At 41.6% G+C, this 27,699-nt stretch overlaps 1 protein-coding gene across 1 annotated transcript; it reads right to left on the bottom strand.

Moving 5' to 3' along the window:
* Positions 1-457: 457 nt before the first annotated feature.
* LOC143530531 (DExH-box ATP-dependent RNA helicase DExH3-like) lies at positions 458-27,699 on the bottom strand. The gene is made up of 17 exons (XM_077026045.1): positions 27,638-27,699; positions 27,104-27,568; positions 25,879-25,974; positions 25,546-25,734; positions 25,307-25,466; positions 25,110-25,240; positions 4,138-4,308; positions 3,782-4,054; positions 3,511-3,705; positions 3,233-3,436; positions 3,069-3,138; positions 2,825-2,973; positions 2,412-2,720; positions 2,246-2,305; positions 2,013-2,165; positions 1,830-1,940; positions 458-1,185 (listed from the first exon to the last, which is right to left on the bottom strand). Exons 2-17 carry the CDS (start codon positions 27,518-27,520, stop codon positions 718-720), a joined length of 3,156 nt encoding a protein of 1,051 aa, XP_076882160.1. The 5' UTR covers positions 27,521-27,568; positions 27,638-27,699; the 3' UTR covers positions 458-717.

Raw genomic sequence — 27,699 nt, forward strand, 5'->3', positions numbered from 1 at the left:
TATTAATTATAAATAATATCCTTTTCTTTTTAAATTGGATATTAAATTTTAGTATATCTCTATTTTATAGGATTTTTATATCAAATAATTGGTAAGATTAATTTTTTAATTTAATGAGATGTTATAACCCGTTTAAAAGCTATCTGATTTTGGTAAGACTCATACCTATAAATTTGGGTTAAATCAATAAGAGACATCCATTTAAAAATCAAGCAATCTAGTGGCTTCCATAAAAAAGGAAAGCGACTATATCGCAACACGTAAGATTTTAGAGGTTTCGTTTATATATATAATTATAGATAGATTATAGATTATATAGTTTTAGAAAGTCTCTATTAGCAATATCTCTATCTTTGGAATAGGAATAGGAATAGGAATAGGGGTTCGATCTGCCTACATTCCCTGGACCCTACCAATATTCATGAAATTTATGCTGGAGTTTACAAAGTTCCCTTACATTCACAAAAAGCTTCTTCAATAACCGACCAAAAACTTTTGAATCAACTTACCCAAGTTCTTTTCTTTTCTTCCATGGTTGTTAATTTAACCAAGTTCCTTTAGTAAAGGCCAATTCATATCAGAACAAACTGATCCTCACCGGATCCGGGCCTGGGCCATGCAAGCTGGGTTTTCATGCCTCACAAACTACCAGCAAAATCTGGTTCCCTTCTCTCAACTTTATACATTTTTTTATCCAATCAAAAGACTAATTTACCCTCAGCCCGAACGAGATTTTGGTCTTCTGCGAGTACTCTTAAGCATGCTGTCGGTTACATCAGGTGGAGAATTATCATCATCTTGTTGTTTATTTGACCCAGAAGTGTGAGTCAACCAAGCTAACGCCTCAACCGCAGCATCCCTCTCAGCAAGCTGTTTATTTCTTTTTGGTTTTCCTACAAACTGCATCCCTTTGAACTCAACTAACGCTCTAAATTCATTTGTTTTTAGATGCTTTGTTTTGTATTTTGGCGGAGAGTGGCCCGCTCGCATAAGCAAGGTTTGCAGCAAGCTTTTCGGGTTTGCTCCATCTCGTGTGAATATATCTTTGTCGTTTGACTCGATTGACTTTTTGCTTTCGCGACCGAATACAAATCTCCCTTCACATTGGTCTCCTGACACGAGCTCTTGAACCGCAAGCATGAGATACTTGCCTTCTTTGTGGATGTCAACCTTGGGATCTTTAAGCTGCAAGGTGGCAGTTTAAAATCGTTACAGATAAACTTAACCGACACAACCTGTTTATAGGTATAGTTCTTGCATTATCAAAAGTAATGATTGAGGTCTGACCTTTAGGCTTGTAAATGAACCAAACGAACATGAACCACGTTCATGCTCGTTGGTATAACTTTGACTGAACAAGAACACGAACAATTAAAAGAACGTAGACTCTTGTTCGTATACGTTTATTAGGAAAATGAGGGTGTTCATGTTCTTTTATGTTCGCTCGTTAATGGTATAAACTAACGGTTCACGAACGTCAACAAACAAACACAAACAAACGAGCATAACATAAATGAACATCAATATGTTGTACTAAACAAATTAACAAAACCAGAGTAAATTGTAAATTGTAATAGGTGTATTTTAATTTTATAAAACTACAAATAAATTGTAAGGGGCTTAAAATATTAATGAATATTTAAACGAACAAACACAAACGAACATAAGCAAACATTCATGAACATAAATGAACGAACAACGAACAAGGCATGCGTTCATGTTTGTTCGTTTAGCTAAACGAACAAAATGACAGGCTAATGTTCATTTGTATATTATATCAACGACATAAACGAGCTTCCCACCAAACATTCAGTTACTAGCCTACTGACCTTCTTTTGCAAGAGCTGATCAAGTTCTTGTTTTAGGTTGACAAATGACTCTGCCAAACTAGGATCCATGAAGAAATCAATATACCCTCCTAGCATTTTCAAGTGTCCAGGCTATAAAAAAGAAAACCAAAATATTATAACCCTTAGAAGACAGCTAATAATATCTTATGTATATGAAATTACCGAAACGCCATTGACCAGACCGCCACCAAAGAGGATTAAAGTCGAATCAGATACTCCAGTAGAATCACGTATAAAGACCGTGTTGACCTTCACTTTTTCCCCAAAGACCAGCCATGGATATGGTATCGTCTGGTATCGCGTGTTTACGGAATTCTAAAAGAAGTATCAATTAGCAATAAATAAATAAATAAAAAGATTGCGGGCAAAAAATATCAACTCTGTTTAATACTTACCGCATAGAGCAAAACCTGGCCATCATCCATAGTTTTAAAAGACATTGATGTCTCCCTATGCTACAGTATACAAAAACTATAATATTAATATTAATATTATATGCAAGGGTTTATTGTCACCCCTAATATTAACTCATACAAGATTATTTAAAGTGAATAAGTATACCACTACAGATGCAATGCCAGGAAAGAGGCCGGCGCATATAATGGCTCTAACCAATGATTGATTATGGCTCAACCTATTGTTGAGGGTTGCTTCAGGCTCAAGTAACTGGGCATCTTTCAAGATGTAGTGAAACTGATTCCTGAGAGAATGAATAGCTTGAAGTGTTTGTGCAGAAAGAAAATTCCTCCAGCAATACTCATAAGCCGATCCTTCTCGTTCAGCTTCTTTCCATCCTTCATATGCACGCACCAGCGCCATATGATCACTGTAATCCTTTGCAGAAAATCTAGATTTTGCTGTACTAGCTTGCTGAAACATATGTACATAAATACTATTGTTTATTAAAAACAACATATCAAAGCATAATAACCAAATCAGAAGCTTTTATTATTTGGATATTTTGTTTCACTCACATCTTTCTTCTCATGAGGCAAAAGAAAAGGATCTCGGACACTGAGTCCGGCAACAATCGTAAGAATAGGATCAAAACAGCGAAAGAAAGCACCCATTATCAGCATTTTCCCTAACTTTGGATCCAGTGGAAGCATTGCCAGATACTGACCTTTATTTAAGAAAGAACAAATGAGACGCATTTGAGAATCTGCACGTAAATCTATGCATCTGTGTTCACATCATAGTGATCAAATATAAACTAACCAAGATGTGTAAGGTTCTCATTCTCATCTAATGCTCCAATCATCTTCAAAAAATCCACTGCGTTTTGAACCTTAAAAGTAATAGAAGTTATCCCACTGTACTATGATTCATGAGACAGATCTAAACCTAACTAATGTGATATTAACTATACAGTTACTACTTACAGCCAATGGCTCTGGCGGCTGTAAAGCAGCTGACAAAAACTCCCCAATACTACCAACCTGCAAACTTTTTATTTGCAAGCAAAGAGAATTCAGGGGAGTTCTTAAAAGCTCGGGAAGCTGATATTCAGAGAAAGCTTGATAAACACATCGAGGATAAAGATGGTAGCATTCTCCTGGTTGCACACGCCCGGCCCTGCCTCTTCTCTAGAATACAAAATAAAAAATAAAGAATTATAATTTTTTGAAGTTATTTAGGTTTAATAACTTTTTTAACTTACTTGTCGAGCAGATGCTTGAGATATCCATGAAGGTAACAGACAAGGAGTATTATTAAGAGCATCATATGTGGTTTCTTTAGCTTTTCCACAGTCAACCACAAAAACAACATCATTGATTGTGATACTTGCTTCTGCCATATTTGTTGCAAGTACTATTTTACGCACATTTGGAGGTGGCTTCTCAAATATGAGTTTCTGCATAAATGTTTTATAAAAAATTGTAATACTGTAATTAATGACAATAATGATGGTACAGGAATTGAAGTGAAACCTGTTCAGAAGTTGCCATGGAACCATGACATGTCAGCAGTTGAACCCTGTTAGGATCTCCAACTAAAGGATGGGCTTTAAGTTGATTCCTCAAACTATTAATATCATCCCACCCGGTCATAAATACCAGGACAGCACCTGGTCTTTCCTTACGGCATATATGACACAAAACTGCTTCTATAAGATTAAACCCAATACTATCGGGTGTCCAGCAAGACAAAGAATCACGTGCCTTTGAGCTATAGTTTTCAAAGCTTGATTGACTCAATGCATCCTGTAAAATAAAGCAAATGGGTATCAATTGCTTAATAATTGATAACAAAACAATAACTTGTTCACATTAAACTTTAAATTTACCTCAACAAGAAGAGTGAGGCTGTTTTTCCTTTTGCGAGGAACTAACTGCCTTTCTGTCTTCCACAACTTTTCTTGGCCATAATCATCAATTTGGTTGAAAGCAGTCAATTTATATCCAGTGATCTCCAATACATCCTCTAAGAAATGTGCCCTCACTGGGTGAGTGAAGCCCTATATTCAAATGATCGTGTTCGAACAATTAAACGAACAGGGTTTTCTTGTTTGTGTTCATTCGTAATAAACCGTAGGTAGCATTATTGATTCATTGTAAAATATTTGATTACAATAGGATCCTATATATAGGACTAGATACTACACTTAAGTACCACCAAGAACAATAAATATAAAATACATCTAATAATATTGTCTAACATCACCCCCCCCCCCCCCCCGGCAAGTTGAGGGCGGGGAACGACCTGCAACTTGGACCTTAACATCTTTGTGACGGTAGTGGCTTTGTAAAAGCATCAGCTATCTGGTCATGCATAGATATGAACATGTAGTTTCCCCCGAGCAACCTTCTCACGAACAAAATGATAATCGACTTCAACGTGTTTTGTGCGGGCATGGAACACGGGATGGCAGCGAGATACGTGGCACCCAAATTGTCACACCAAAGCGTGGGTGAAACCTTGGAGACAATACCAAGTTCTTTTAAGAGAACCTCCAACCATGTTATTTCAGTAACAGTGTCAGCAAGAGCGTGCGTTGTTTGCGAGCATTCCACGAAATAAGATTTGATCCTACGTAGACGGCAACCCCCACCCCTGGTGGACCGACGATCATCTGGACACCTGGCCCAATCAGCGTCGGAATACGCTTTCAGAGTAGTGCGCCAATGAGCATCAGTGAAAGCATGAAGAGAAGACCAAGAATAATGCTGAATAAAAAATAAAAAGACCAAAATGAGAGGTACCGTTGAGATAACGTAAAATCCGTTTTACAGCTGACCAATGATTTTCAGTTGGAGCATGCATAAATTGACAAACTTTATTGACAGCAAAGGTGATATCGGGTCTCGATAGAGAGGTATATTGAAGAGCTCCAACTGTTTGACAATATTTGGTAGGATCAGCCAATAACGGGCTGTCGCCAAGCCTTAAGTGTTCCGAGCTTCTCATTGGAGAGGGCACCGATTTGCATTCGGATAATCCAGCCCGTGTGATCAAATCAGAAATATACTTGCGTTGGGACAGAATTAGGTTTTCGCCACGAGGAACAATTTCAATGCCCAAAAAATAATGCAAGTTACCCAGATCTTTAATTGCAAAAGAGGTACCCAACTTGGTGGTGACATCATTAGTAGCCGTAGGGTTGTTACCGGTAACAATATCATTCACGTAAACGAGAACATGATACCAAGGTGCCTTGAGTGTTTAGAATGAATAAAGATGGATCAGTTTTGGAGCCAGCAAACTCGAGATGATGCAAAGCAGCCGAGAAGCATTCAAACCAGGCTGTCGGTGTCTGTTTTAGACCATATAATGACTTATGTAGGAGACAAAAACATGATTAGGCCTATATTTGTCAACAAAGCTAAGATGGTTGACGAAGATAAACAGTTTCTTTCAATTCACAATGGAAAAAAGCATTCTGGACATCTAGCTGTCGAAGAGGCCATTGGTTTGTTACGGCTAGAGATAAAATAACCAGAATTGCACTAGCCTTTATCACAGGACTAAAGGTCTCTTGAAAATCAACACCAGGTTGTTGGTTAAATCCTTGTGCGACAAGCCGTGCTTTGTAACGAGTTACATTCCCATTCTCATCCTTTTTAATCCTGTAAACCCACTTGGAATTAATAACGCTAGTATTTTTAACAAATGATACAAGAGACCATGTCCCATTCTTAACAAGGGCTTCAAACTTTTCAGCCATGGCTTGGCGCCACTTTGGCGACTTATTGGCGACAGTAAAGGAGGATGGTTCGAAGGAATCAGAAGGACTAGTGGAGGTGTGATAGGCTGAGGATTGTAGCGAGATGTGGGCTTCGAATTGGGTCAAAGGTTAGACGGACGAGGGCGATGTTGTGTGGATGATGGTGGTGTTAGGATTAAACGCACACACGAAACCGAACACGACACGAAAGCAATAAACGAACACGAGGATTTAACGTGGTTCGGTCTAAACAGACCTACGTCCACGGGTGGCAACTAGGTATATCTTTATTGAGTGACAAATATTACAAGTACATAATGTTGTTTATATAGAGACTGAACTAGGGTTAGTAAATTATTATGCAAGAAATCTAAACCGGGCCGGGCTTGGGCCCGACCGCCCACACCCGTCTCCTCTTTTGACTTCATATAATAAACCGGGCCAACAAGGCCTACGAACCCAACAATCTCCCACTCGGAGGCCTTGAGTACTCTCGTCTGCACTCCTGATTGTACTTCTGTAATCTGAACATTAAACTTCTTCTAGTTGCCACCGCCTTCTCATCAATTAACCTGAAGGCCCGTTGAAGCTCCCCGGAGCTCCAACACGTCAGTCACGGCTGAAACTGCCCCTGACCCATTCTCTGTCCCTACCGGCTCCCACTGTAACGAACTACCGGATCCTGAGATAACCTGAGAACAAACACTCTCCATATTCAGCAAGTAATTCATTGGAGAGACTTTTACAGCTGGAATACTGGTTTTCTTAATCCACTGTCGACCTGGAACTGTAACTGAAACACGACCTGTGCTCCCACTGTCACGATGTCCCCCAACTGATTTAACCTTCCTAGCTCGTTCATCCTGAATCTTCACTTTGGCTCTGGGTTTGTTACTTGCAAAACGAACCTTCTTCTGCCCACGAGATTCTGTGAACCGGACTTTGTCTTTCACCAAAACTGGACCCACTCCTTTCGGTGACATATCGACCATATACAACGAACCCATTTTCTTGCCACGAGCAACCACGAGATTCCCTTTGAGTGTTCCGAGCAACCTAATTCATCCTAATTCATCCTTTGAGTGTTCCGAGCAACCATATACAACGAACCCATTTTCTTGCCACGAGCAACCTAATTCATCCTTAAGTGTTCCGAGCTTCTCATTGGAGAGGGCACCGATTTGCATTCGGATAATCCAGCCCGTGTGATCAAATCAGAAATATACTTACGTTGGGACAGAATTAGGTTTTCGCCACGAGGAACAATTTCAATGCCCAAAAAATAATGCAAGTTACCCAGATCTTTAATTGCAAAAGAGGTACCCAACTTGGTGGTGACATCATTAGTAGCCGTAGGGTTGTTACCGGTAACAATATCATTCACGTAAACGAGAACATGATACCAAGGTGCCTTGAGTGTTTAGAATGAATAAAGATGGATCAGTTTTGGAGCCAGCAAACTCGAGATGATGCAAAGCAGCCGAGAAGCATTCAAACCAGGCTGTCGGTGTCTGTTTTAGACCATATAATGACTTATGTAGGAGACAAAAACATGATTAGGCCTATATTTGTCAGCAAAGCTAAGATGGTTGACGAAGATAAACAGTTTCTTTCAATTCACAATGGAAAAAAGCATTCTGGACATCTAGCTGTCGAAGAGGCCATTGGTTTGTTACGGCTAGAGATAAAATAACCAGAATTGCACTAGCCTTTATCACAGGACTAAAGGTCTCTTGAAAATCAACACCAGGTTGTTGGTTAAATCCTTGTGCGACAAGCCGTGCTTTGTAACGAGTTACATTCCCATTCTCATCCTTTTTAATCCTGTAAACCCACTTGGAATTAATAACGCTAGTATTTTTAACAAATGATACAAGAGACCATGTCCCATTCTTAACAAGGGCTTCAAACTTTTCAGCCATGGCTTGGCGCCACTTTGGCGACTTATTGGCGACAGTAAAGGAGGATGGTTCGAAGGAATCAGAAGGACTAGTGGAGGTGTGATAGGCTGAGGATTGTAGCGAGATGTGGGCTTCGAATTGGGTCAAAGGTTAGACGGACGAGGGCGATGTTGTGTGGATGATGGTGGTGTTAGGATTAAACGCACACACGAAACCGAACACGACACGAAAGCAATAAACGAACACGAGGATTTAACGTGGTTCGGTCTAAACAGACCTACGTCCACGGGTGGCAACTAGGTATATCTTTATTGAGTGACAAATATTACAAGTACATAATGTTGTTTATATAGAGACTGAACTAGGGTTAGTAAATTATTATGCAAGAAATCTAAACCGGGCCGGGCTTGGGCCCGACCGCCCACACCCGTCTCCTCTTTTGACTTCATATAATAAACCGGGCCAACAAGGCCTACGAACCCAACAATCTCCCACTCGGAGGCCTTGAGTACTCTCGTCTGCACTCCTGATTGTACTTCTGTAATCTGAACATTAAACTTCTTCTAGTTGCCACCGCCTTCTCATCAATTAACCTGAAGGCCCGTTGAAGCTCCCCGGAGCTCCAACACGTCAGTCACGGCTGAAACTGCCCCTGACCCATTCTCTGTCCCTACCGGCTCCCACTGTAACGAACTACCGGATCCTGAGATAACCTGAGAACAAACACTCTCCATATTCAGCAAGTAATTCATTGGAGAGACTTTTACAGCTGGAATACTGGTTTTCTTAATCCACTGTCGACCTGGAACTGTAACTGAAACACGACCTGTGCTCCCACTGTCACGATGTCCCCCGACTGATTTAACCTTCCTAGCTCGTTCATCCTGAATCTTCACTTTGGCTCTGGGTTTGTTACTTGCAAAACGAACCTTCTTCTGCCCACGAGATTCTGTGAACCGGACTTTGTCTTTCACCAAAACTGGACCCACTCCTTTCGGTGACATATCGACCATATACAACGAACCCATTTTCTTGCCACGAGCAACCACGAGATTCCCTTTGAGTGTTCCGAGCAACCTAATTCATCCTAATTCATCCTTTGAGTGTTCCGAGCAACCATATACAACGAACCCATTTTCTTGCCACGAGCAACCTAATTCATCCTTAAGTGTTCCGAGCTTCTCATTGGAGAGGGCACCGATTTGCATTCGGATAATCCAGCCCGTGTGATCAAATCAGAAATATACTTGCGTTGGGACAGAATTAGGTTTTCGCCACGAGGAACAATTTCAATGCCCAAAAAATAATGCAAGTTACCCAGATCTTTAATTGCAAAAGAGGTACCCAACTTGGTGGTGACATCATTAGTAGCCGTAGGGTTGTTACCGGTAACAATATCATTCACGTAAACGAGAACATGATACCAAGGTGCCTTGAGTGTTTAGAATGAATAAAGATGGATCAGTTTTGGAGCCAGCAAACTCGAGATGATGCAAAGCAGCCGAGAAGCATTCAAACCAGGCTGTCGGTGTCTGTTTTAGACCATATAATGACTTATGTAGGAGACAAAAACATGATTAGGCCTATATTTGTCAGCAAAGCTAAGATGGTTGACGAAGATAAACAGTTTCTTTCAATTCACAATGGAAAAAAGCATTCTGGACATCTAGCTGTCGAAGAGGCCATTGGTTTGTTACGGCTAGAGATAAAATAACCAGAATTGCACTAGCCTTTATCACAGGACTAAAGGTCTCTTGAAAATCAACACCAGGTTGTTGGTTAAATCCTTGTGCGACAAGCCGTGCTTTGTAACGAGTTACATTCCCATTCTCATCCTTTTTAATCCTGTAAACCCACTTGGAATTAATAACGCTAGTATTTTTAACAAATGATACAAGAGACCATGTCCCATTCTTAACAAGGGCTTCAAACTTTTCAGCCATGGCTTGGCGCCACTTTGGCGACTTATTGGCGACAGTAAAGGAGGATGGTTCGAAGGAATCAGAAGGACTAGTGGAGGTGTGATAGGCTGAGGATTGTAGCGAGATGTGGGCTTCGAATTGGGTCAAAGGTTAGACGGACGAGGGCGATGTTGTGTGGATGATGGTGGTGTTAGGATTAAACGCACACACGAAACCGAACACGACACGAAAGCAATAAACGAACACGAGGATTTAACGTGGTTCGGTCTAAACAGACCTACGTCCACGGGTGGCAACTAGGTATATCTTTATTGAGTGACAAATATTACAAGTACATAATGTTGTTTATATAGAGACTGAACTAGGGTTAGTAAATTATTATGCAAGAAATCTAAACCGGACCGGGCTTGGGCCCGACCGCCCACACCCGTCTCCTCTTTTGACTTCATATAATAAACCGGGCCAACAAGGCCTACGAACCCAACAATCTCCCACTCGGAGGCCTTGAGTACTCTCGTCTGCACTCCTGATTGTACTTCTGTAATCTGAACATTAAACTTCTTCTAGTTGCCACCGCCTTCTCATCAATTAACCTGAAGGCCCGTTGAAGCTCCCCGGAGCTCCAACACGTCAGTCACGGCTGAAACTGCCCCTGACCCATTCTCTGTCCCTACCGGCTCCCACTGTAACGAACTACCGGATCCTGAGATAACCTGAGAACAAACACTCTCCATATTCAGCAAGTAATTCATTGGAGAGACTTTTACAGCTGGAATACTGGTTTTCTTAATCCACTGTCGACCTGGAACTGTAACTGAAACACGACCTGTGCTCCCACTGTCACGATGTCCCCCGACTGATTTAACCTTCCTAGCTCGTTCATCCTGAATCTTCACTTTGGCTCTGGGTTTGTTACTTGCAAAACGAAGCTTCTTCTGCCCACGAGATTCTGTGAACCGGACTTTGTCTTTCACCAAAACTGGACCCACTCCTTTCGGTGACATATCGACCATATACAACGAACCCATTTTCTTGCCACGAGCAACCACGAGATTCCCTTTGAGTGTTCCGAGCAACCTAATTCATCCTAATTCATCCTTTGAGTGTTCCGAGCAACCATATACAACGAACCCATTTTCTTGCCACGAGCAACCTAATTCATCCTTAAGTGTTCCGAGCTTCTCATTGGAGAGGGCACCGATTTGCATTCGGATAATCCAGCCCGTGTGATCAAATCAGAAATATACTTGCGTTGGGACAGAATTAGGTTTTCGCCACGAGGAACAATTTCAATGCCCAAAAAATAATGCAAGTTACCCAGATCTTTAATTGCAAAAGAGGTACCCAACTTGGTGGTGACATCATTAGTAGCCGTAGGGTTGTTACCGGTAACAATATCATTCACGTAAACGAGAACATGATACCAAGGTGCCTTGAGTGTTTAGAATGAATAAAGATGGATCAGTTTTGGAGCCAGCAAACTCGAGATGATGCAAAGCAGCCGAGAAGCATTCAAACCAGGCTGTCGGTGTCTGTTTTAGACCATATAATGACTTATGTAGGAGACAAAAACATGATTAGGCCTATATTTGTCAACAAAGCTAAGATGGTTGACGAAGATAAACAGTTTCTTTCAATTCACAATGGAAAAAAGCATTCTGGACATCTAGCTGTCGAAGAGGCCATTGGTTTGTTACGGCTAGAGATAAAATAACCAGAATTGCACTAGCCTTTATCACAGGACTAAAGGTCTCTTGAAAATCAACACCAGGTTGTTGGTTAAATCCTTGTGCGACAAGCCGTGCTTTGTAACGAGTTACATTCCCATTCTCATCCTTTTTAATCCTGTAAACCCACTTGGAATTAATAACGCTAGTATTTTTAACAAATGATACAAGAGACCATGTCCCATTCTTAACAAGGGCTTCAAACTTTTCAGCCATGGCTTGGCGCCACTTTGGCGACTTATTGGCGACAGTAAAGGAGGATGGTTCGAAGGAATCAGAAGGACTAGTGGAGGTGTGATAGGCTGAGGATTGTAGCGAGATGTGGGCTTCGAATTGGGTCAAAGGTTAGACGGACGAGGGCGATGTTGTGTGGATGATGGTGGTGTTAGGATTAAACGCACACACGAAACCGAACACGACACGAAAGCAATAAACGAACACGAGGATTTAACGTGGTTCGGTCTAAACAGACCTACGTCCACGGGTGGCAACTAGGTATATCTTTATTGAGTGACAAATATTACAAGTACATAATGTTGTTTATATAGAGACTGAACTAGGGTTAGTAAATTATTATGCAAGAAATCTAAACCGGGCCGGGCTTGGGCCCGACCGCCCACACCCGTCTCCTCTTTTGACTTCATATAATAAACCGGGCCAACAAGGCCTACGAACCCAACAATCTCCCACTCGGAGGCCTTAAGTACTCTCGTCTGCACTCCTGATTGTACTTCTGTAATCTGAACATTAAACTTCTTCTAGTTGCCACCGCCTTCTCATCAATTAACCTGAAGGCTACCGGCTCCCACTGTAACGAACTACCGGATCCTGAGATAACCTGAGAACAAACACTCTCCATATTCAGCAAGTAATTCATTGGAGAGACTTTTACAGCTGGAATACTGGTTTTCTTAATCCACTGTCGACCTGGAACTGTAACTGAAACACGACCTGTGCTCCCACTGTCACGATGTCCCCCGACTGATTTAACCTTCCTAGCTCGTTCATCCTGAATCTTCACTTTGGCTCTGGGTTTGTTACTTGCAAAACGAACCTTCTTCTGCCCACGAGATTCTGTGAACCGGACTTTGTCTTTCACCAAAACTGGACCCACTCCTTTCGGTGACATATCGACCATATACAACGAACCCATTTTCTTGCCACGAGCAACCACGAGATTCCCTTTGAGTGTTCCGAGCAACCTAATTCATCCTAATTCATCCTTTGAGTGTTCCGAGCAACCATATACAACGAACCCATTTTCTTGCCACGAGCAACCTAATTCATCCTTAAGTGTTCCGAGCTTCTCATTGGAGAGGGCACCGATTTGCATTCGGATAATCCAGCCCGTGTGATCAAATCAGAAATATACTTGCGTTGGGACAGAATTAGGTTTTCGCCACGAGGAACAATTTCAATGCCCAAAAAATAATGCAAGTTACCCAGATCTTTAATTGCAAAAGAGGTACCCAACTTGGTGGTGACATCATTAGTAGCCGTAGGGTTGTTACCGGTAACAATATCATTCACGTAAACGAGAACATGATACCAAGGTGCCTTGAGTGTTTAGAATGAATAAAGATGGATCAGTTTTGGAGCCAGCAAACTCGAGATGATGCAAAGCAGCCGAGAAGCATTCAAACCAGGCTGTCGGTGTCTGTTTTAGACCATATAATGACTTATGTAGGAGACAAAAACATGATTAGGCCTATATTTGTCAACAAAGCTAAGATGGTTGACGAAGATAAACAGTTTCTTTCAATTCACAATGGAAAAAAGCATTCTGGACATCTAGCTGTCGAAGAGGCCATTGGTTTGTTACGGCTAGAGATAAAATAACCAGAATTGCACTAGCCTTTATCACAGGACTAAAGGTCTCTTGAAAATCAACACCAGGTTGTTGGTTAAATCCTTGTGCGACAAGCCGTGCTTTGTAACGAGTTACATTCCCATTCTCATCCTTTTTAATCCTGTAAACCCACTTGGAATTAATAACGCTAGTATTTTTAACAAATGATACAAGAGACCATGTCCCATTCTTAACAAGGGCTTCAAACTTTTCAGCCATGGCTTGGCGCCACTTTGGCGACTTATTGGCGACAGTAAAGGAGGATGGTTCGAAGGAATCAGAAGGACTAGTGGAGGTGTGATAGGCTGAGGATTGTAGCGAGATGTGGGCTTCGAATTGGGTCAAAGGTTAGACGGACGAGGGCGATGTTGTGTGGATGATGGTGGTGTTAAGATTAAACGCACACACGAAACCGAACACGACACGAAAGCAATAAACGAACACGAGGATTTAACGTGGTTCGGTCTAAACAGACCTACGTCCACGGGTGGCAACTAGGTATATCTTTATTGAGTGACAAATATTACAAGTACATAATGTTGTTTATATAGAGACTGAACTAGGGTTAGTAAATTATTATGCAAGAAATCTAAACCGGGCCGGGCTTGGGCCCGACCGCCCACACCCGTCTCCTCTTTTGACTTCATATAATAAACCGGGCCAACAAGGCCTACGAACCCAACAATCTCCCACTCGGAGGCCTTGAGTACTCTCGTCTGCACTCCTGATTGTACTTCTGTAATCTGAACATTAAACTTCTTCTAGTTGCCACCGCCTTCTCATCAATTAACCTGAAGGCTACCGGCTCCCACTGTAACGAACTACCGGATCCTGAGATAACCTGAGAACAAACACTCTCCATATTCAGCAAGTAATTCATTGGAGAGACTTTTACAGCTGGAATACTGGTTTTCTTAATCCACTGTCGACCTGGAACTGTAACTGAAACACGACCTGTGCTCCCACTGTCACGATGTCCCCCGACTGATTTAACCTTCCTAGCTCGTTCATCCTGAATCTTCACTTTGGCTCTGGGTTTGTTACTTGCAAAACGAACCTTCTTCTGCCCACGAGATTCTGTGAACCGGACTTTGTCTTTCACCAAAACTGGACCCACTCCTTTCGGTGACATATCGACCATATACAACGAACCCATTTTCTTGCCACGAGCAACCACGAGATTCCCTTTGAGTGTTCCGAGCAACCTAATTCATCCTAATTCATCCTTTGAGTGTTCCGAGCAACCATATACAACGAACCCATTTTCTTGCCACGAGCAACCTAATTCATCCTTAAGTGTTCCGAGCTTCTCATTGGAGAGGGCACCGATTTGCATTCGGATAATCCAGCCCGTGTGATCAAATCAGAAATATACTTGCGTTGGGACAGAATTAGGTTTTCGCCACGAGGAACAATTTCAATGCCCAAAAAATAATGCAAGTTACCCAGATCTTTAATTGCAAAAGAGGTACCCAACTTGGTGGTGACATCATTAGTAGCCGTAGGGTTGTTACCGGTAACAATATCATTCACGTAAACGAGAACATGATACCAAGGTGCCTTGAGTGTTTAGAATGAATAAAGATGGATCAGTTTTGGAGCCAGCAAACTCGAGATGATGCAAAGCAGCCGAGAAGCATTCAAACCAGGCTGTCGGTGTCTGTTTTAGACCATATAATGACTTATGTAGGAGACAAAAACATGATTAGGCCTATATTTGTCAACAAAGCTAAGATGGTTGACGAAGATAAACAGTTTCTTTCAATTCACAATGGAAAAAAGCATTCTGGACATCTAGCTGTCGAAGAGGCCATTGGTTTGTTACGGCTAGAGATAAAATAACCAGAATTGCACTAGCCTTTATCACAGGACTAAAGGTCTCTTGAAAATCAACACCAGGTTGTTGGTTAAATCCTTGTGCGACAAGCCGTGCTTTGTAACGAGTTACATTCCCATTCTCATCCTTTTTAATCCTGTAAACCCACTTGGAATTAATAACGCTAGTATTTTTAACAAATGATACAAGAGACCATGTCCCATTCTTAACAAGGGCTTCAAACTTTTCAGCCATGGCTTGGCGCCACTTTGGCGACTTATTGGCGACAGTAAAGGAGGATGGTTCGAAGGAATCAGAAGGACTAGTGGAGGTGTGATAGGCTGAGGATTGTAGCGAGATGTGGGCTTCGAATTGGGTCAAAGGTTAGACGGACGAGGGCGATGTTGTGTGGATGATGGTGGTGTTAGGATTAAACGCACACACGAAACCGAACACGACACGAAAGCAATAAACGAACACGAGGATTTAACGTGGTTCGGTCTAAACAGACCTACGTCCACGGGTGGCAACTAGGTATATCTTTATTGAGTGACAAATATTACAAGTACATAATGTTGTTTATATAGAGACTGAACTAGGGTTAGTAAATTATTATGCAAGAAATCTAAACCGGGCCGGGCTTGGGCCCGACCGCCCACACCCGTCTCCTCTTTTGACTTCATATAATAAACCGGGCCAACAAGGCCTACGAACCCAACAATCTCCCACTCGGAGGCCTTGAGTACTCTCGTCTGCACTCCTGATTGTACTTCTGTAATCTGAACATTAAACTTCTTCTAGTTGCCACCGCCTTCTCATCAATTAACCTGAAGGCCCGTTGAAGCTCCCCGGAGCTCCAACACGTCAGTCACGGCTGAAACTGCCCCTGACCCATTCTCTGTCCCTACCGGCTCCCACTGTAACGAACTACCGGATCCTGAGATAACCTGAGAACAAACACTCTCCATATTCAGCAAGTAATTCATTGGAGAGACTTTTACAGCTGGAATACTGGTTTTCTTAATCCACTGTCGACCTGGAACTGTAACTGAAACACGACCTGTGCTCCCACTGTCACGATGTCCCCCGACTGATTTAACCTTCCTAGCTCGTTCATCCTGAATCTTCACTTTGGCTCTGGGTTTGTTACTTGCAAAACGAACCTTCTTCTGCCCACGAGATTCTGTGAACCGGACTTTGTCTTTCACCAAAACTGGACCTACTCCTTTCGGTGACATATCGACCATATACAACGAACCCATTTTCTTGCCACGAGCAACCACGAGATTCCCTTTGAGTGTTCCGAGCAACCTAATTCATCCTAATTCATCCTTTGAGTGTTCCGAGCAACCATATACAACGAACCCATTTTCTTGCCACGAGCAACCTAATTCATCCTTAAGTGTTCCGAGCTTCTCATTGGAGAGGGCACCGATTTGCATTCGGATAATCCAGCCCGTGTGATCAAATCAGAAATATACTTGCGTTGGGACAGAATTAGGTTTTCGCCACGAGGAACAATTTCAATGCCCAAAAAATAATGCAAGTTACCCAGATCTTTAATTGCAAAAGAGGTACCCAACTTGGTGGTGACATCATTAGTAGCCGTAGGGTTGTTACCGGTAACAATATCATTCACGTAAACGAGAACATGATACCAAGGTGCCTTGAGTGTTTAGAATGAATAAAGATGGATCAGTTTTGGAGCCAGCAAACTCGAGATGATGCAAAGCAGCCGAGAAGCATTCAAACCAGGCTGTCGGTGTCTGTTTTAGACCATATAATGACTTATGTAGGAGACAAAAACATGATTAGGCCTATATTTGTCAGCAAAGCTAAGATGGTTGACGAAGATAAACAGTTTCTTTCAATTCACAATGGAAAAAAGCATTCTGGACATCTAGCTGTCGAAGAGGCCATTGGTTTGTTACGGCTAGAGATAAAATAACCAGAATTGCACTAGCCTTTATCACAGGACTAAAGGTCTCTTGAAAATCAACACCAGGTTGTTGGTTAAATCCTTGTGCGACAAGCCGTGCTTTGTAACGAGTTACATTCCCATTCTCATCCTTTTTAATCCTGTAAACCCACTTGGAATTAATAACGCTAGTATTTTTAACAAATGATACAAGAGACCATGTCCCATTCTTAACAAGGGCTTCAAACTTTTCAGCCATGGCTTGGCGCCACTTTGGCGACTTATTGGCGACAGTAAAGGAGGATGGTTCGAAGGAATCAGAAGGACTAGTGGAGGTGTGATAGGCTGAGGATTGTAGCGAGATGTGGGCTTCGAATTGGGTCAAAGGTTAGACGGACGAGGGCGATGTTGTGTGGATGATGGTGGTGTTAGGATTAAACGCACACACGAAACCGAACACGACACGAAAGCAATAAACGAACACGAGGATTTAACGTGGTTCGGTCTAAACAGACCTACGTCCACGGGTGGCAACTAGGTATATCTTTATTGAGTGACAAATATTACAAGTACATAATGTTGTTTATATAGAGACTGAACTAGGGTTAGTAAATTATTATGCAAGAAATCTAAACCGGGCCGGGCTTGGGCCCGACCGCCCACACCCGTCTCCTCTTTTGACTTCATATAATAAACCGGGCCAACAAGGCCTACGAACCCAACAATCTCCCACTCGGAGGCCTTGAGTACTCTCGTCTGCACTCCTGATTGTACTTCTGTAATCTGAACATTAAACTTCTTCTAGTTGCCACCGCCTTCTCATCAATTAACCTGAAGGCTACCGGCTCCCACTGTAACGAACTACCGGATCCTGAGATAACCTGAGAACAAACACTCTCCATATTCAGCAAGTAATTCATTGGAGAGACTTTTACAGCTGGAATACTGGTTTTCTTAATCCACTGTCGACCTGGAACTGTAACTGAAACACGACCTGTGCTCCCACTGTCACGATGTCCCCCGACTGATTTAACCTTCCTAGCTCGTTCATCCTGAATCTTCACTTTGGCTCTGGGTATGTTACTTGCAAAACGAACCTTCTTCTGCCCACGAGATTCTGTGAACCGGACTTTGTCTTTCACCAAAACTGGACCCACTCCTTTCGGTGACATATCGACCATATACAACGAACCCATTTTCTTGCCACGAGCAACCACGAGATTCCCTTTGAGTGTTCCGAGCAACCTAATTCATCCTAATTCATCCTTTGAGTGTTCCGAGCAACCATATACAACGAACCCATTTTCTTGCCACGAGCAACCTAATTCATCCTTAAGTGTTCCGAGCTTCTCATTGGAGAGGGCACCGATTTGCATTCGGATAATCCAGCCCGTGTGATCAAATCAGAAATATACTTGCGTTGGGACAGAATTAGGTTTTCGCCACGAGGAACAATTTCAATGCCCAAAAAATAATGCAAGTTACCCAGATCTTTAATTGCAAAAGAGGTACCCAACTTGGTGGTGACATCATTAGTAGCCGTAGGGTTGTTACCGGTAACAATATCATTCACGTAAACGAGAACATGATACCAAGGTGCCTTGAGTGTTTAGAATGAATAAAGATGGATCAGTTTTGGAGCCAGCAAACTCGAGATGATGCAAAGCAGCCGAGAAGCATTCAAACCAGGCTGTCGGTGTCTGTTTTAGACCATATAATGACTTATGTAGGAGACAAAAACATGATTAGGCCTATATTTGTCAACAAAGCTAAGATGGTTGACGAAGATAAACAGTTTCTTTCAATTCACAATGGAAAAAAGCATTCTGGACATCTAGCTGTCGAAGAGGCCATTGGTTTGTTACGGCTAGAGATAAAATAACCAGAATTGCACTAGCCTTTATCACAGGACTAAAGGTCTCTTGAAAATCAACACCAGGTTGTTGGTTAAATCCTTGTGCGACAAGCCGTGCTTTGTAACGAGTTACATTCCCATTCTCATCCTTTTTAATCCTGTAAACCCACTTGGAATTAATAACGCTAGTATTTTTAACAAATGATACAAGAGACCATGTCCCATTCTTAACAAGGGCTTCAAACTTTTCAGCCATGGCTTGGCGCCACTTTGGCGACTTATTGGCGACAGTAAAGGAGGATGGTTCGAAGGAATCAGAAGGACTAGTGGAGGTGTGATAGGCTGAGGATTGTAGCGAGATGTGGGCTTCGAATTGGGTCAAAGGTTAGACGGACGAGGGCGATGTTGTGTGGATGATGGTGGTGTTAGGATTAAACGCACACACGAAACCGAACACGACACGAAAGCAATAAACGAACACGAGGATTTAACGTGGTTCGGTCTAAACAGACCTACGTCCACGGGTGGCAACTAGGTATATCTTTATTGAGTGACAAATATTACAAGTACATAATGTTGTTTATATAGAGACTGAACTAGGGTTAGTAAATTATTATGCAAGAAATCTAAACCGGGCCGGGCTTGGGCCCGACCGCCCACACCCGTCTCCTCTTTTGACTTCATATAATAAACCGGGCCAACAAGGCCTACGAACCCAACAATCTCCCACTCGGAGGCCTTGAGTACTCTCGTCTGCACTCCTGATTGTACTTCTGTAATCTGAATATTAAACTTCTTCTAGTTGCCACCGCCTTCTCATCAATTAACCTGAAGGCCCGTTGAAGCTCCCCGGAGCTCCAACACGTCAGTCACGGCTGAAACTGCCCCTGACCCATTCTCTGTCCCTACCGGCTCCCACTGTAACGAACTACCGGATCCTGAGATAACCTGAGAACAAACACTCTCCATATTCAGCAAGTAATTCATTGGAGAGACTTTTACAGCTGGAATACTGGTTTTCTTAATCCACTGTCGACCTGGAACTGTAACTGAAACACGGCCTGTGCTCCCACTGTCACGATGTCCCCCAACTGATTTAACCTTCCTAGCTCGTTCATCCTGAATCTTCACTTTGGCTCTGGGTTTGTTACTTGCAAAACGAACCTTCTTCTGCCCACGAGATTCTGTGAACCGGACTTTGTCTTTCACCAAAACTGGACCCACTCCTTTCGGTGACATATCGACCATATACAACGAACCCATTTTCTTGCCACGAGCAACCACGAGATTCCCTTTGACTACTTTCCACTGCCCATTCCCGAACTTAACATCGTGCCCTTGGTCATCCAACTGCCCAACTGATATCAAACGTTTCTTCAAACTTGGAATAACCCTCACGTCTTTCAAAGTCCAAGAAGTACCGGCTGAAGTTATCAAATCAACGTCTCCCATACCCGTAACCTCTAAAATATCATCATTCGCTAGTCGAACCTTTCCAAAATCCCCAAATTTAAGATTCTTCATCGTTTCACTACAGTGAGTGGCATGAAACGATGCACCAGAATCCATCACTCAAGCATCAACGCTACTCTCAACACTACAAACCAAAGCCTCATCACTACTGACCCCGTCATCTGTGTCGTCTTCTGTAACGTTCACCTCTTTCTTACCATTCGGACACTGATTCCTGAAGTGTCCTTTCTCTTTACAACCCCAACATTCAATATCCTTACGAGTCTTAGACTGACTCCTCTTCCTGTTCCCACTGCCTCGCTGTTTTCCCCTACCTCTACCTTCTGTGACTAGCATATTGCCTGATGATTCACCTGAACTTCTGCGTCTTGAATCTTCTCCCAGAATCAGATCTCGAATCCCATCGAAAGTAATATTTGTAGACGAACTACAAACTGCAGTCACTGTTTGCGACCAACTGTCGGGCAAAGAGGATAATAACAAGAGGCCTTGAACTTCATCATCAAACTTAATGTCAACTGACACTAAGCGGGACAAGATCGAATTAAGATTATTGATATGAGTTGTAACTGACCCACCCTCTTTCATTCTTGTTGTCACTAGCTCTCGGATAAGATAGACTTTATTCGCTGCCGAAGGCTTCTCATACATGTTGGATAGTGCGTCCATCATACCACGGGCTGTGGTTTCTTTCATGACGTTAAACGCCACATCTTCCGACAACGACAATGTAATACAAGCCCTAGCTTTCTTGTCTAACTTCTTCCAATCTGCTTCTGACAACTTTTCTGGTTTTTCATCCTCAAGTACTACATCCAAGTCTTTCTGACAAAGTAGTGCCTCAATCTGCATCTTCCACCAACCGAACTTCGGTCCGTCAAACTTCTGTATCGAAACCTTTCCGTCTTCTGCCATAACAATGACTAAAACGAAAAACTGGATAAAAACAGAGACAGACACAACAATGGCACGAGCCTGAACTTAACGACTGTTCTACTGAACTCTGTTAAAAAAAAATCAACCTATTTATACGCAGCGGAATATCGAACTGAAAATCAGAAACCGAAACTTTAAACTGAAACGATAAACCTGACAAACGCGGTTGGCACTGGTTCTCCGTTTCTTTAACGCTTCTTCTGACTTGACAACGATTCTTCAACTAAAATAGGATCTTGATTAACGCGTTCCTGGCTCGTACTTTGCAAAATATGATCTCGTCCCAAAGAAAATATATGAATTTTACCCAAATAATTGTTTATTGTCTAAAGTGCTAGGCCCTCTCAAAAAATTAAACAATCTGGATAAAGTTGGTGGCCATTGAACTCCCTTGTCAACAAAATAATATTGTTTTTCCTTGTCTTTTCCTAGTCTGGCATGAATCTCAAGAGAAAAATAATAATACAAACCCTTCTTTTCTTCTCTGTTCAAACGCCACTAGCGGAAACAAAAGAGACAACCTGGAATCGAACAATACGATGCTTACAGCTTTCAAACGGAACCAACAAAAAAACGCAGATCGCGCGGGCTGGGTTTAGTAGCGGCGAAACGACGGCGGAAACCCTAACGGCGATCGGAAAACCGTAGGCGGCGGCGGAACCCTAGCGCAGTAGGGTGGCGGCGGCTGGATGGTTTGGCGGCGACTCGGCTGGTTCAACGTGTTCTTCGCGTGATCTGAACCTAAGCTCTAGATACCACTTGTTAGGATTAAACGCACACACGAAACCGAACACGACACGAAAGCAATAAACGAACACGAGGATTTAACGTGGTTCGGTCTAAACTGACCTACGTCCACGGGTGGCAACTAGGTATATCTTTATTGAGTGACAAATATTACAAGTACATAATGTTGTTTATATAGAGACTGAACTAGGGTTAGTAAATTATTATGCAAGAAATCTAAACCGGGCCGGGCTTGGGCCCGACCGCCCACACCCGTCTCCTCTTTTGACTTCATATAATAAACCGGGCCAACAAGGCCTACGAACCCAACAGGTGGGGTAGGTTGTGTTGGTGTGTGTTGAGCTATAGGGGTGGGGGCTGTAGTAGGCTGGTTAGGAATGTTAATTGGAATATTAAGGATGGGCTGGTGTATGGGTTCAGCTGTAATATTGGGAATGGGTTGGTTTATTGGTTTAATTGTAGGAATAGGTGTAGGGTAGGAAGAAAAATAAGGAGGCATCTGGTCACTGATTGTGGGTGTAGGAGTGGGGGTGAATGGGAAGAATTGTTCATTGAAACGAACATGACGAGCAATATACACGCGTTCGGTATTAAGATCTAAGCAACGATACCCGTGATAAATAGGACTATATTATATCCTAAAAAAATGCACTGGGTGGATCGAAAATCCATTTTGTGATGATTATACGGACGTAGATATGGAAAACACTGACACCCAAAAACCCGAAGAAAGGAATAATCAGGGGGTCTTTTGAAGAGATTCTCATATGGTGATTTGGTTGAATTAGCACGAGAGGGCATTCGACTTATCAAGTAAACTGCTGTTTCGAATACAAAATTCCAAAAACGTTGAGGGGTGTTGGAATGAGCAAGGAGGGTAAGGCCCGTTTCCACAGCATGACGGTGTCTACGCTCGACAATACCATTCTATTCACTTGTGTGTGGGCATCACGGTTTCTGTGGTAATTGTCACGCAAGTTGCCACGTGAGTTTCCACGACGAGCGCCACGATAATTGTTGGATGAGCGATTGGCATAAAAGGCTTGAGGCTGAGTATTTTGAGAAATAATAAGGCTGAGTTGATACCCTACTTGTGCCGCCATTTGTTTTAAACTGGTGAATGAAGTTTGTGATGGGGGATTGGAATGAGGTGCATGACCAGCCATGGAGGCTGTGAAACTTGAGGTGCGGTTGGAGTATGACGGCTGATCACAAAGTCGTGATCACCGAGTAATCCATGCAATTCATTGAAGGTGATGGGTGGTGATCGAGCCACAAGGGTTGCTTTGAGGCCATTATACTCGTCACGAAGACCGGAAATAGCAAGCATGGCTAAGTCCATGTCTTTAAAGGGTTCGCCAATATTAGCTAAAAGCAGTGGCATACTCTTGCATACTCTTGCACGCGGCTGAGGTAAGAGGCTGGGCTTTCATCGCCTTTCATCTCAATCTTTAACAGTTGAGTTTTTAACGTGTATTCCCTAGAAGAGTTGTTCGGTGCATATGCCCTTTCAAGAGAGAGCCATAAATCTCTAGACGTGGTACCTTGAACATGCTGAAAAGATGATTCAAAGATGGTGAACACAATCATTCTTACGTGGGCATCGTTGGCGATCCAATGGAGATAACCAGGGTTGTAAACAGAGGTTGTGCCTGTGGTTGCAGCGGTCTTCAGTGGTGGGCATTTAATTGTACCGTCTATGTAGCCGAACAAATTGTTGGTGACAAAGAAGGGATGAATCATCGCTTTCCAGAACACATAGTTGGTGGGTGATAGCTTGAAAGCAAACTTATGAGAGTTATGTGCAGTTTTCTCTACAGTGGTAAAGGTTGCAATCACCGCCATTGAAGGGAGTGGTTTTTGGGGATGAAAAAGGAAAAAAAACAGAGAAGTTGCGATGGCAGCTAGGGTTAGGCAGAGAGACTGCAACGGCAGCTAGGTTTACCAGGCTGTGATACCATAACAAACCGTAGGTAGTATTATTGATTCATTGTAAAATATTTGATTACAATAGGATCCTATATATAGGACTAGATGTGGCGGCGTTGATAGCCGAAAGACAAGGGCGCACGCAACAATCGGTGGTTGAGTGTTATGTGCCTTTTGTCCAAGGCTTGATGCAAAACTACCATTGAGCCAGGGGTCTCACCGGAAGCAGCCTCTCTATTCCTACGGGGTAGAAGTAAGGCTGTCTACATCTTACCCTCCTCAGACCTTACCATCGCTTTGCTATTGGTGGGATTTACCGAGTACGATGATGATAATGAAATAGGACTAGATGTTACACATAAGTACCACCAAGAACAATAAATATAAAATACATCTAATAATAACAATTCGTTAAGAATATGAGTGTGTTCATGTTCGTTTGTAAACACTATAAACAAACGATTTATGAAAGAACATAACTACTGAACAGAGATGATAGCTGAACATAAACAAAAATGAGTTTGGCATGAGATTATTGAAACAAGATTAAACTGTATTAAACCTAAAAAATTGAAATGAATGTATTAATGAACCTAAACAACCTTAAACTAACAAACATATATGGAGGAAAAAGAACAAACATAAACGGATTCAAATGAACAAGTATTCACAAACATAAATGAACGAACAAGACGTGTTCATTTTCATTTGTAATTTGTTTAAACTTTAACTTTAACCAAATGAACAAAGATTGTTTATCATGTCGCATTCGTAAACGAACTTCCCGCTAAACGGTTCACTGAATAATCGATTCATTTATAGGCCTAAACCCAAATGAATGTTCGTATCATAATATTATGTTCTCTACGAAGTAATACATAATAATATGGTTTGGGAGAAATTAAGCCTGAAGAAACGGAACCCTTACAAGCTAAACTTTTAACCAAATTAGATCCAGCATCAAGACCAACATAGTGCAATGTATTGAAAACAAACCCTAAATGCAGAAACACGATCTTACAGGAATATGAATCATTGGTGCTCCGTCAAAGTAATTGGAAAATAGCTCAGCATTTAGTGTAGCACTCATCAGTATCAGTCTTAGGTCCCGGCGACGTGGAAGGAGATCCTTCAATATGATCAATAGAAAATCTGAGAATTAAAGAACAAACAGTTGATCATGAAAGCCAAATATTTAAATGCAAACTAAAACCGCACCTTCATTCATGCCACGCTCATGAATTTCATCGACAAATACATGTGTTACACCATCCAAATTGTGGTCACTCAACAGCCTACGAAGCAAAATACCACTCGTACAGAAAAGCAAATGTGTGTTTTTTCCTTTCATACCCTCTAACCGAACTTTGTACCCAACCTGAAATGATTATCAATAATAATATTAACTTTGTATGCGAAGTCCAAACAGGCCTTAAGTGAAGAGTAAAGAAGCTCACTGATTCACCAAGAGGCTCTCCCCGTTCAGTAGAAACTCTGTCTGCAACAGCCATGGCAGAGATTCTTCTTGGTTGTGTACAAAGTATGTTACAAAATGCACCACGACCAGATTCTATCTCAGACTCCAATATGTATTGTGGCAGTTGAGTGGTCTTTCCACATCCAGTCTCTCCAGAAATTATAATAACCTATCGATTTAGACTAATCATGTAAGATAGTATTGCATGTATGCTTAAATACATGTACGTGTTAAATTCAACATTTTTCAATATGACATGGCTAATGATTGATAAAAAAACATTATCGGTGGATTATATACTCAGAAGACAAACCTGATTCTTTGCAATTGCTTGGAGCAGCCTTTCTTTCTCTTTGAAGGCAGGAAGAGACATGCGTGCCTGTAGCATCTTCTGGCCTTCAGGGGATTCCTGCATTTATAACAGAAAATAAGCAACATATTGCATATTTCCGGCCAGAAATTGAACTTTCACAACCAGTTTTAGACAAGCACAATATTATTTTTATCAAGTCGTCTTGAAAAATATGGATGTACATTTGTTAAGTGAATACGTAACAAGCACAAGATTAACAACATTTGTTAAATAGAAGAAAATCAACAATAAGATGATTACAAAAACTTACGACACAACCACAACTACATAAGTTTTAACATTTTATCATGTATTCATGTCTATGTGTACACTAACGACTTACTAATACATCCACTTTTTATAACCACGCATAACAAAATGTTGTAATAATTATAACCTGCAAATAATATATACTTCAATATTTACAGGTTGCTTTAATCTCTTATAGTAGTGGCCACTCAATCATGAAGACTAGATTAAATTTTAACATGAAATCAACTTCTACTTATTATGGCTTATTCTGACTTGCAAATAATATTGGCCCTTCAGATATAACATGAAAAAACATACACCAATTATGTACAGTGATACAATAATGCAAGCATACAGTCTCTCTATACTGGTAATGGGCTTAGACAGGCCTTATTTTTATAATTAATATAACTAAGAAGCTTCTCCTATTTGGTGTTTACTGTTTATAAAAGTGTTTGTAGTTAGATAGCTAATCCCTTACTTCTGCTTCCTTTCTATTTGAATTCTTGATAGCAGAGGTCTGTCCCGACAGAATTATGTGTGCACTATGATACTCGAATATTTCATACCAGAAGATAAGATAACAATAAAGAGTAAAAAAAAAGTAATAACTTGTTTTCAATTTTAAAGTATTAACAAAATCAAAGCTGTTAATTTTACTATCAAAAGTAGAGTGGAAATTTTAACGATTCAGGTTATGTTAAATCGCTAACTAATCAACAAGTAAAATTGAACACTTTAGCTTAAAGGTTTATTTTAAAGCATAAAGACCTCCTAAATATTGATTTAAAAAAAATAAAATAATATAGTTTTGTAATCATATATGAGAAACTAGTTGTGGATAAAATAGGGCCAAAACTGGCACGTTTTGACCTGTTAGCCGACCTGCCGATTTCCCACATCAAGTTTATGTAAAATGAATCGAAATGACTACCTCCCAAGCTCGTTGCATATTACGCATTTGCAAACTCCGTCTCTGAAGTAGCCTTTCCATAAGATTCCCATCTAAGAAAGGATCTGGATGAGCAGCATCCTGGTTCAGCAGCTCATCAGTCTTAGTAAAAGAAACATCATTAGCGGAGTTGAATTGCATTCGATCAAGATGCTCCTGCAGCAGACCCTCCACTCTTCTTTGCAAGCTTAATGGGATAACGACCTCCCTTTGGGGACGCTTATCATCAAGATCCGGGCGGTAGTTGGGAAGAGGCAGCTTGCTTGCAACCACCGCTTTTCCATAGATTTGAGTGTAAAGTCCCATTGTGTTGGCGAGGTTAGATATTTGGTCAAAGTCCCTCTTGTCTCTTTTATCTCTGGAGACAATCTCAGTCTCTTGGTTATGCTGCAACAGCATGCTAAGTTTCCACTTCCACTCATCAATATTGGCCACGGAAGAATGCGCCTGCAAACGCCCTAGATAGAATTACAAACTGATTTTGGTATGGTAAATTAATTAAATAAAAAGATTTACGGGATGATTTTGGTAATCGCAGTCGTAGTCATCGTCGGAGAACTGATCAACAGATGAAAGGA

This window comes from Bidens hawaiensis, unplaced genomic scaffold (genome assembly GCF_021521415.1).
Source record: "Bidens hawaiensis isolate Kalapana, Puna unplaced genomic scaffold, B.hawaiensis_p1.1 tig00000657_1, whole genome shotgun sequence".
In the NCBI taxonomy this organism is placed as follows: Eukaryota; Viridiplantae; Streptophyta; class Magnoliopsida; order Asterales; family Asteraceae; genus Bidens; species Bidens hawaiensis.